The sequence below is a fragment of the Chelon labrosus genome, assembly GCF_963514085.1.
Source record: "Chelon labrosus genome assembly, chromosome: 8".
NCBI lineage: Eukaryota > Metazoa > Chordata > Actinopteri > Mugiliformes > Mugilidae > Chelon > Chelon labrosus.
The window spans coordinates 10,368,217-10,379,191 of record NC_140358.1 but is presented as its reverse complement, the minus strand read 5'-3'; the positions used below and the strand labels follow the sequence as shown (position 1 = coordinate 10,379,191).

The 10,975-nt window shown below is 41.7% G+C and overlaps 3 protein-coding genes across 4 annotated transcripts; 1 reads left to right on the top strand and 2 right to left on the bottom strand.

Moving 5' to 3' along the window:
* Positions 1-27: 27 nt before the first annotated feature.
* Positions 28-3,378, bottom strand: trpt1 (tRNA phosphotransferase 1). The gene is made up of 7 exons (XM_084549980.1): positions 2,573-3,378; positions 2,282-2,363; positions 1,718-1,887; positions 1,026-1,203; positions 880-936; positions 667-777; positions 28-562 (listed from the first exon to the last, which is right to left on the bottom strand). Exons 1-7 carry the CDS (start codon positions 2,642-2,644, stop codon positions 540-542), a joined length of 693 nt encoding a protein of 230 aa, XP_084406106.1. The 5' UTR covers positions 2,645-3,378; the 3' UTR covers positions 28-539.
* Positions 3,379-3,848: 470 nt separating this feature from the next.
* On the top strand, positions 3,849-6,908 carry zbtb3 (zinc finger and BTB domain containing 3; the record flags this gene model as incomplete). The annotated part of the gene is made up of 2 exons (XM_084549690.1): positions 3,849-4,672; positions 5,469-6,908. The coding sequence occupies 2 exons, from the start codon at positions 3,849-3,851 to the stop codon at positions 6,481-6,483; spliced, it is 1,839 nt and encodes a 612-aa protein (XP_084405816.1). The 3' UTR covers positions 6,484-6,908.
* rnaseh2c (ribonuclease H2, subunit C) lies at positions 6,905-10,671 on the bottom strand. 2 transcript variants are annotated; one of them, XM_084549691.1, is made up of 5 exons: positions 10,597-10,671; positions 9,963-10,117; positions 9,440-9,552; positions 9,232-9,351; positions 6,905-8,793 (listed from the first exon to the last, which is right to left on the bottom strand). In XM_084549691.1, the coding sequence occupies exons 2-5, from the start codon at positions 10,114-10,116 to the stop codon at positions 8,770-8,772; spliced, it is 411 nt and encodes a 136-aa protein (XP_084405817.1). In that variant the 5' UTR covers position 10,117; positions 10,597-10,671; the 3' UTR covers positions 6,905-8,769. The 2 variants fall into 2 exon arrangements, with proteins under 2 accessions (XP_084405817.1, XP_084405818.1); XM_084549692.1 differs by having other exon boundaries at positions 10,601-10,617.
* Between the last annotated feature and the right edge of the window lie 304 nt (positions 10,672-10,975).

Here is a 10,975-nt window from a genome sequence, read left to right as displayed (position 1 = left end):
GTGTTTGTTTCTGTTGTTTGTTACACAGGAAGCGTCTAACCAATTATCTCCCCTAACATGCTGTGTGTGAGTGTGTCCATATCTTACAAGAAACTGTTAAGACAGTCCGTTAAACCACACTGTCTGCATCCCCTGCTTTCTCATGCTGCTTACTCACGTGACTAACCACGCATACAAGGCGGTTTCAAAAGATCCTTTATTTAAAGGCCTGGCTGGTTTAAGTGCTTTGGTAGGCAATGTGACAGTTTATTTAACACTGAATGCAATGCAGAAAATAACACCTCTATACTAATGAATCAAAAGTGATGTTTGTCAGCATACAGCGGTTGAAGTGTAATAAAAATAAACCATGCTTTTTACGTAGTTCCTTCTCAATAATGAAACAAAAATAGTTTCATTTAGAATGATTCCTCAATGTCAGAATCAAAATCACCTCATTAGGATGCTGTCGTCAAACAAATGTTACCAAGGGAACTAAGATGAGCATCACACCAGTCATGGGACGCTAACATGTTCGGGTTACTCAGTATCCTCTGCTGCTAGTGCAGTGGCAGGGAGCACTCTGAAAAAGAGGACAAAAATTACCTGAATGGTCAAGTAAACGCCGCCCCTCTATTCATATTATACAAGAAATAACTTTTACGGCTGTATGATAGTGTTTCTTACTTGTAGGTCTCAGTCTCAGGGCTCGGCTGAAGTATTTAGGGAGAAGTTTACCCTCAGCATCACCTGCCGTCAGCAACACACCATTCTCTGACCAGAAGAACTCGATACCGTCTGTACAGTCAGATAAACACGTGAAACATGAGTAAGACATTGATTTCTACACAAAAGGTGGATGTAGAAAACTGGACGGCAGCCATCAGTGGTTAATCTTACCAGCAAGGGCTTTTGGGATATCAATAAACACAGCTAGATCACAGTCTTTCCTCATGCCTGATGGGAAAAGAAATAAGACTGTCAGTCAGATTTAACTAAATGTTCAGCAGACAAGCCTCTCTCCGTCAGACTCACACAGAGCATACCGCTGATGACGCCATCGTCCTCCGGCAGGCCGGGAGCCAGATGGATGTGTGTCCTCTTCATGCGGCTCAGGCCCTGCTGCTGGATAGAGCTCCAGTTGCGGAGGTAGGAGCCATGAACAGCCTCAGCAGGGCAGTCTGGAGAACCAGCCATGACCTGTTTCAGCTCCAAATCCGTAACCTGATCACATAAACGCAGACAGGGACAAAGTCTGTCTGATGAGATTAAGGTTTATAGAGGCTTATGAGAGTGAAAATGGTTTTGTTTTGTTACTTCGTTTCAGTGATCAGTCGTGAACATCTGATCAAATCAGTGGAAAATAAAACAAAAAAAAAAAACTAAATCCAAGGTAGGTGAGGGTTTTCATACATCTTATGTTCGGCTGACATGTCAGTCTTTGCAACAAATAGTCCAAATTAGAAAAAAAAAATAACATTCTCAGATATCTTTACCTAACACCAATCACACACAAAGTATTATCATTTTAGACTGACTACAAAAAGACAATAACCTCATCTATTATATTGGTATCTATTATATAACGGAATCAGGCTGGGATTCTGACAACAACATCATCTGCATTTTCTTGCGGTTTGGTGTGAACCTCTCAAAAAACATCTAGATCACATATACTCTTGTTACAGTTTGCAGGTGTCCACATCTGTAACGACACACTGCACTGCTCTTCTTGTACCTGTACTGAATGGCCCTGATTGGCTCGAATCTGCAGCCGCCCGTCCTCTGGGTGGGAACGGAGCTTAAAGCGCTGCTTGTCATTTGTGGCCACGACTCTCTCAACGTCTTCCTGCGAGTATGAGCGAAACTGCTGGTGAGCCAGGAGTTCCTCCACAAACAGGAAGCCATCTAAGGGGGGTGAGAGCTGTTACAGTTATGGTCACGTTTCCACAATGGATGCTGGATTTTTTTGGCTGCCTTCAATCAATAATTCACTGCAAACATTTCAAGCTGTTGTGTGAAGGCACAGAATAACATAATCTGTTTAAATACAGAGGATAAGTACTAAAATATACAATAACTATCACATTTTATTGTTATTTCTATCAGAACTTCATGGAAAGAGAAAATAGCTCCAAAACAGAGATGATCAAAAGATAGGATCTGTTGAATTTCTTTTTTCTACATGAACATGTAAAAATAAATCTACGGACTCTACTTGCTATTAAAGTCGTGTGAGAAGCAATGACAGTGTCAGTAAATGGATAATTGTGTTACCAGGACCAGATTGTGAGCAGCTCACCTGTACCCATTTGAAGACCCATCCGGCTTGCTCCATGGCGCAGTGCGTAAGACATGGATTTAGACAGACAGACATCTCTGTCCTGGTAGTGGAGAAGGCATCACTTAACACACTCAAATCCAGCTCTAATTATAGCTCTGTTTAAATATAGGACCTGGACTCTACCCTAGCAAATTTACAGTCTGAAAGCCCATTCAGTTTTATCTTTATGAGACAGAAAAGTGTAACTAGACTGATAAAGAGAGAACACTATGAATTGCTAATGTTCTTCACAGGGCTGTAACCTCTCACCTCTCCACCACGACTTCCTCTCCCACCTCCTCTTCTTCTTTTACCTCCTCTTCCTGCTCTGGTAGTGTCCATTACATACAGGCCACTCGGTCATTCAGACGGCTGTACATGTTTGTGTCACACAAATTGATTTCATTTCTACGAAACTCTATCTATACTTGTGGTCACTAAACTGTCAACAAACGTGCGGTCTGCTCCCACTTCCTGTCTGTTCCAGTTATCCGCTTGAGGGGGCACTGTGGCAGGCGGTGCCGAGGTAACTTGGCACCACAGAGGAAAAGCTGCATTTTTTTTTTTGTCCTGGAGGTGGAAAACATCACTCAGACAACTGCTGCCTGAGTCGGTGCAGGTAAGAAAATATATCATATTCTTGAAAAAATCTGAGGCAGCATCAGAGCGAGTGGTTGCTGCTTCTCTGCAGTCCACAAGCCTTCCCGACAGAACCTCCACACTGTGGCTGCTGAAGCTCCCGCTGCTGGAATTCAACACACAAGCGGAGCTAACTTGGCTAACAGGTGTTAGCATGTTTGTGTTGGGGATACCTGCTTTTCTTTCTGGAGAACATCGCATTTAAGACATTTGGGGGTTTCTTTCATATGTGCAATGTCGTTTGCCTCCTTTATTTCTCACCTATATGCCCTGTCTTGTTAAAAAAATCATCTCCTGTACGCAGACCCTGCCATTAGACCGAAGATTTCAGACTGGTCACCATGGAAACGTAAGAGACGTTAAAGCATGGTGGCAGTTTGAAGACTCTGGGCTGTCAGTTAACACACCTTCAACAGCGGAAGAGGCGTACTGTCCGTGAGTATTTTATTCTACTATTTCATTTTGTTAAATGATTTAATAACTCATGAAATGTTTTTACAGCTTCTGTTGAAATCTCATTTTAATTTTTTTAGTATTAGTATTAGCATTTCAACCTCAAAACTCACTGAGGTATAATTCAAAAATAAAGATAAATAAAGAAAGCGTTACTATTTTAATCGTAATCTGTTGTGTTGTACAATTTGTTCGTACTTCTATGGTTTTCATCTGTGCTATGCAAACATTTAGCTTTTATATGCAGTAAACAAACAGGCACTAAATGGTTTGTATCACACTTTGTTATATTTGTGGTTATAAGGACATTTTTTAAGCATTTATTTATATGCAGTCGCCTGTTTTTTTACCAGGTATAATGCCTACAGTGAAGACATATTCTGTATTATTACGAATGTTTTTTACTCTATTCTCATACATTGTGTGTTTCTATATATATATCCACACTCAGGTGATGGAGTTTCCCCAGCATTCCCAGCAGCTGCTGTCAGCTCTGCGGTCCCAGCGCCAGCGGGGCTTCCTCTGTGACTGCACCGTCCTGGTGGGATCATCCCGTTTCCTGGCTCACAGGGCTGTTTTGGCCTCCTGTTCTCCTTTCTTCCACATGTTCTACTCTGACTCTCCTGGAGGAAATGGCTCCAGCAGCTCTGTCACACTCGACAGTGACATTGTCACATCTGCTGCCTTTGGCTTGCTCTTGGACTTTGTCTATGAAGGTGTGCTGCAGCTGGAGGAGTCTCCTCCAGTGGAGGACATACTGGCAGCTGCAAGCTTTCTTCACATGAACGAGGTGGTGAGAGTATGCAAGAGGCGACTGCAGAGACGAGGGCCTCTGGCTGAGGCAGACAGCACTCGCTGTGAAGACAGTGCCGGTTTGAAGAAGGCAGCAGAGACAAGGAGGGAAGGTGGCGATGACAATGGAACTGATCTTATGATGGCCTTGGCAGCAGGTCACTCAAATCCAGTCACGATAGCAGCGCCTCTGTTATCACTATCCATAGTGACTGAAAGGGCTCAGTTGGAGTCAGTAAAGTCTGAGCAAAGGACAGGTGCAGGGTCATCAGAGACACGAGTTCAAACTCCTTTGAGCCCTGACCTCGCTGACACCACCCAGCCAGGCATCGACATCCCTCCTCTCCCACCAGGCCGGGAGCAGGTCCACGGTCTCATTACAGGTCAGTCTGCTCCTGCTTCTGGAGGTCACATCAGGTTGGGGACTGGGGGTCATGGAGAGGGATCTACACTCTGCAGTCCTTGTAGCACCACTGAGACTTACAGGTAAGCGTCTGTTTCTGATTTCTACACATTTTTAACCATAGAAAAATAACCAACATTCCATTCACGAAACAATTTACTCTGTACAAAAATTATTTCATAGTACACAGATTTGTGATAATTTTTATTTAAAGCCAGTTGGAAGCCTGAAATATTTAGTCTGATTCAAGAAGAGAACAGCAAGAAGAGAAATGAAATCACTTTGGAGCTCAAAGCTGAGTTTAAGCCAAAGGAGCACTGATGATCAGAATCAGAAGCTTTGTTACAGGGATTTGTTTTGGTACAGGTTTCATTGAAATATAAAACATGAAGATTGCTGCAGGTTAATAGATGAAATCTTGTCAGTAGGAAAATAACATTGTGTCTGTGGATATTTTCAGATAAAACCCAGAAAATACATCATAAATGCGCTCTACATTTTCATTTATTTTATATCTAAGTTCTAAGCTTTATTTTTTTACTTACTGTAATTATAAAATATTTATTTATTTACACTGAGGATCACAATACATGAATTAACAACACGAGACAGTTAATAAGTGAAATGTCCTTAAGGCTGGTTTCTGAAACACTAGAGAACTACTCATGCTTCATTCTTAAACTTGACATGTGATTTCCAAACTTGACCATATTATCATCATGTACACTAATATTAGATGTAATATAATATTACATATTATAAAAGAATGATAGCTATTTTTTTTCCCTTGACTTTTAAGTGAATTCTGTTCTACGACATGTACTGATGAACATTGGTTTTATTTGTTGTTACTAAAATATTCTTTATATCTTTCTCCAGCCACAGCAGCAGCCAGCAGCCCTCTTCCTCGTCTTCCTCATCCCGGGTCCCAGTGAGCCAGGCTGGTGGTCGGTCAGTGGTTGCTATTCCTCAGACAGAATCCCGCGCCTCCCCCAGTGCACATCCTGATCACCACCAACTGTCCCATGAGGAACTCTTGGAGACTGACCACAGAAGTACGTTAGGCAGTGGACAACAGATGGTCATGTTGATCCAAACATCAGCTCTAACGTCGCATTTACAAACAAACCATACACACTCAGCATCCCGCCGTGCGCCTCCCCAAATCCAAATTCAGAGTGCTGTATCCCTCCAACACCAACACAGCACTGGAGCTTCACCCACACTGAGAAATAAGAGATCCCACCCCCTTGTGGGTAGCGCGAGGACATGCAATGATGGAGACAATATGAAGGTCAAAGTGGAGGCCATTGTTATATCTGATGAGGAGCTAGAGGAGGAGACAGAGGAAAGCAGAGAGGAAGAACCAGTGATGGAGGTGGACAATGAGTTTGAAGATGATATCCAGGAAGACGAGTTGAACAGTCCTCAGTTCCTTTCTTCCCATCAACAGGGCCTCTTACAAAGCTCTCACTCAAATGACTACTCCTTCCCTTTGTCTCCCTCCTCCTCGTCCTCCGGTGCTGGACCTTCCTCCCAGGAAACGTCCTCTTACACAGCCTCCCTTATGCCTCCGTCCACATCCCGGCAGAATTCAGACCATCCTGCTTATTTCCAGGACCTACAGGACTCTATGGGGAACTTTGTAGAGGATGTCCCGACGTGTGGGGTCTGCGGAAAGACTTTCTCATGCACATACACTCTAAGGCGCCACGCCATCGTGCATACACGTGAGCGTCCCTATGAATGTCGCTACTGCTATCGGAGCTACACACAATCAGGCGACCTTTACCGGCACATCCGCAAAGCTCACGACCACACCCTGCCCGCCAAACGCAGCAAGGCGGACACTGAGCCCTCCCTGCCGCCACAACCACCACCACCTCTTAGCTAACACACAAAGGGACACTCTTATCACTTATACAGTACATACGCTTTCTGCCGTAACTCTACACCTACACAAGTCCTAAGGGTCCAGCATAATGTTCTCTTTTATAAAATATGTCCAGGGTTATCTACAGGTCTTTAAAACATTTCATTTTCTGAAACTGAATTTTAGAAATATCAAACCTCAATGGATGGTCTTGATTTCTGGCATTTCTAGAGATTTTATTTTATACATTCAGTTACTGAATTTAACACCAAACCAAACCAACCTAACCTTTGCTTAACCTTGCTCCAGGTTCTGTGGCGCTTCTTTAGACTATTGGGATTGTTATTTACACTATATAAATAATATCAAATTGGTATTATCTCAATAGTTGCATACTTAAATTCATATTTTATGTTTACAGACAATACAAGAACCCACACACAGTAAACACCAGCGTTGTGGCGATATTGGCCGTCGTCCATCAAACTAACTTAGTGTTGATCCATGACCGTTGTCTTCTAGAAACCTAAAACTGATCTGATAGCTGTGCTATTGTGTTACTGTTTGAGACATTCTACAGCTTAGGTTTGTAATTTTTAAATATCTTTGTTATTTTTAATACAGGTGGATGGGTGTAATAATGGTCATAAATAGGGATGACTGAAAATGGAACTGATTCGGGAAATGTGAAAGAATCAAATGACATCCTATCCAAAGTATTTGTTGTATTAACTTGAAACATTGATAGAGGAAGACTATTGTGTTTATATATTTTTTTAGGTTATATTCAGTGTAATTTTTATGACCGTGTGACTCTGTGCCAGGCAAATGTTACTGATTGTTATTGTTGTAGCTTTGTATCGTCTCGTGTTTTTTAGGATGAAACCAACAGAGCCGCTCACTTACTTGCACATTATGACATTTATAGTCATGTGGTGCCATTTTATAATTTGAAGTATGAGCTTTTCCTTCCATCACTTTTGATGAAGTCACTTTATCAGTAGCGGATTATCCGAGTACAGTATATTTGATTAGGAAGGAACTCAACTTTGCTAAATAGACTGCCTTGTTTCTTCACATATCTTAATTTCTTCCTTTTATCTCCAGTAAAAGTCTCAGAAGAAAGTAATTGACTATTCTAAATTAAAACATGTTTCACTCAGGCGGCACGAGGTGGTTAGCACTGATGCCTCACAGCGAGGTCGCGGGTTCGAATCCATGGACCGACTGGGCCTTTCTGTGTGGAGTTTGCATGTTCTCCCTGTGTCTGCGTGGGTTCTCTCCGGGTACTCCAACTTCCTCCCACCGTCCAAAGACATGCTCATTAGGTTAATTGGTGATTTTAAATTGGCCTCAGGTGTGAATGTGAGTGTGAATGGTTGTCTGTCTCTCTGTGTTAGCCCTGAGATAGACTGGAGACCTGTCCAGGGTGTACCCCGCCTCTCGCTGGGATAGGCTGCAGCAGACCCCACGACCCTTAACAGGAACAAGCGGTTACAGACGATGAATGAATGAATGAATGAATGAATGACAATCTCTTACCATTAAATTACTGCTAACCAAACAAATCTTTACTTCCAGTGGTCTGAACAAGTATCTTACTTTAAGTGAAGTTGTATTCGTTTATCTTGTCCTAACTTGTGATTTTGCCACATATTTTTTAGACTTTGCTCAACATCCACAGTTCTCAGTTAAAAGTTGCTAGAGGTTGAAACTTGTTTTAATGTTAAACTCGTCCTCATCCTTGGCAGAAGAGCAGATGGAACAAGGAGAGCGTATCAGAACAATATGAGCACACTTCAACACATGCAGTTTTCTCTTTAAGTGTCTGAATTTAAACTTTAAATGTGCCTGAAAGACTGTTTGAAACTTTTTTTGTTCTGCACTATTTCCATGTTCTGGCACACTTTCTGTATAATGACAAATCCGGATAAGCGGGAGAAGGCGAGATGAGACGAGACAAATGATGTTGGTATTTTAAACAAGGGACAGTGAAGTCAGTAATTATTTAGAGGGTGTCATAGAAGGCAGTGTGAACAATCTAAATGTGATTTTTGTGAATAAACACTGTCCCGTTGAAACAATCTGTAATTTTTCAGCGAATCTCACAGTGCACACTTGATCAATGAAATATTTTTATTTATTTCACTACAAAAGAACAGATTATACAAAAATATGCATATTAACTGTGTTGCTCTGCAACTGTAACACTCACTGAACAGGTAGTGTTTTCATTGTTCAGTAACCAGAAAACTGTACATTTCACTGATAACACGCTGAAGAGACACCTTTTATCAGGAGGTTCTGTCAGTCTTCTACTGGTCCATGGATCTGTGAAGAGACAAAATATCAGTATCCATCAGCAAATCTCTCTGCCTTTGTGTCTTGGAATTTGTTGTCTAATTAAATATTGTCAAGTATTTGTTAAGCTAAACAGAAATAAAACAGACAGTGCTACAATAAATGTGCACCCATGATCATTTTTTAAATTAACCTTACTGTATCTGTAATTCAGTACAGGTAATAACACATGGACTCAGCTGTAACTGAAAGACACTGGCTAATTCAAAAGGTTGTCAGACTGTGGAATTAACTTAGCCATGCTTGTGTAAGCACTTATTTTTGAGGTCCCAAGAATAAGACACTGGGGGACTTCTGTAGACATTTCATCAAAACAGTTTCAAGCATGAACCAAAGGACTTCTGGGAAAGGAGAAGAGATTTTGTAGCAGTGCATAGTTGTCAAACAGAATCCTGAGATGACACTCACCGCCTCAGCTACCTCAGGCCAATCCATTGCCATCACAATTGTGTCATCTGAATTTGGAGCCGTCTCCACGTTCCAGTAGGTCAGCTTGTCAAACACAGAGGTTACCCTCACTGTCCTGTCCTGCACAGATACACACACACACATATGATCTAGCAGTCAGACTGGTGTTCAGCATAGACAGTTCTGTGATTACTTCTGGGGTGTGTACCTCTTGGTCAGAGCCAGGCTTGTTGGTCTCTTTCAGCACCAGACCAGTGAATCCCTGTGGACAGCTGAGCTCCTGCCCCTTCAACTCACGCCCTCTGAATGACACAGTCTTCTCTGCAATGAAAAACAAGCACCAAGGATTGTTGTTAGAAAGGATAAATGTCAAATACAACTTGGTGTAGCTTTTTGAAGTGGCTTAATCATAATGATCGTGGTGGAGCACACACCTTTTCTAAACTAAAGAACAAGTCATTATTTTTGCTCCACTGAAGCATTGACATAGATTAGTTTAGTTTGTTTAGGACCAGTTTTCATTATATAAAGCATAAAAAAATTATCAAAACCATGTTGGCCATGCTAACAATTTATCACCACATCTGGTGAACATTTGTGTATAAATATTTGTTCTGGGTTTTATTTCCACCACTGTTTTCTTACAGCTGTAATCTTGTCCAGTAACAGCTTGTTCTCCTGATAGAGAAGCTTTAAAACATGCAGGTCTAAACTATATTCAGTGTACCTGCCTTGTTTGCGGTCTTTAATAGTAGCATCCAAGTATTGTGAGACCTGGGCCGGCCCGTTGTGTTCAATCTCGCAGGGCATTAGGTGGACTGGGGCTCGCTGTGCCTGACCCACGGATGACACATGAAGACAGGTAACACTAGTGTTACAGGACATCCTGCAGCCAGAAGACAGGAGAGGACAGAACAAATTTCTTTTAATAAATGCAGTCACTTTATTCTGTTTCTCCAAATACAGTTATTTTAATAACAGAAGTTTGTGTAATAGTTTTCTCTTCTCTGTGCAACGAAGTGAGGCTCTTGGAAGTTCATATACATTGATCAGCCACAACATTATCACGGGAGAAGTACATAACATTGACCATCTTGTGACAATGCAACGTCCTACTGGAAAACTTTTGGTCCTGGCATTCATGTGGATGCTACACGTATCACTGACCTAGACCAGACCAGGCAATCCACAGGACACCCTTTTGAGGGTGTCCTGTGGATTTTTTATTTGCAAAAGCGAGTTCTGGGAGCAACTAATGCAGAGTTTCCCTGAAATAAAGAGAATGCATCGTCTGTTAAAGATTATGTACAACGTGTTACTAAAAGGCTAATGTGGATATTTAAGAGAAAGTAACTCCAACATTACCTACAAGCAGTTTTCCAAACACAACAGTGAACTGAAATGTAGTATTGGACCTTTTCCGGTTAGCGCCAGACGCAGCCTGTGATTGGACGAAAGCTTCTTCTTCTACACTGAAAGATGTTTTGGCGGTTTTTTTCTTTCCTCCCGGGAGATGTCTCCCCCTCTCGGTGAGGGATTACCTTTTCACTTTGCTTTTTCCTCCTCTCTTGTTGCAACCATTGACTGTACAAAGATTATATTATGTTTGGAACCTCTGTCCCCTTCATTTTTTGTTTTTCCTGAATCGTGTACAAGTTTTGGAGTGGTGTGTGATTTAGGCGCGTTTCATTCAACTTTATTTTGACTTTTTAAAAATCACTTATGCTGCATAATTTAAAGGAAA

Coding starts and splice junctions, on each gene's coding strand:
- trpt1 (XM_084549980.1), bottom strand. CDS start 2,644: ATGGACACTACCAGAGCAGGAAGAGGAGGTAAAAGAAGAAGAGGAGGT. Junction 937..1,025: donor GGACGATGGCGTCATCAGCG/GTATGCTCTGTG, acceptor TTTTCCCATCAG/GCATGAGGAAAGACTGTGAT. Junction 563..666: donor CCTGAGACTGAGACCTACAA/GTAAGAAACACT, acceptor CCTCTTTTTCAG/AGTGCTCCCTGCCACTGCAC.
- rnaseh2c (XM_084549691.1), bottom strand. CDS start 10,116: ATGTCCTGTAACACTAGTGTTACCTGTCTTCATGTGTCATCCGTGGGT. Junction 9,352..9,439: donor AGCCTGGCTCTGACCAAGAG/GTACACACCCCA, acceptor GTATCTGTGCAG/GACAGGACAGTGAGGGTAAC. Junction 8,794..9,231: donor GGCCTGAGGTAGCTGAGGCG/GTGAGTGTCATC, acceptor GTCTCTTCACAG/ATCCATGGACCAGTAGAAGA.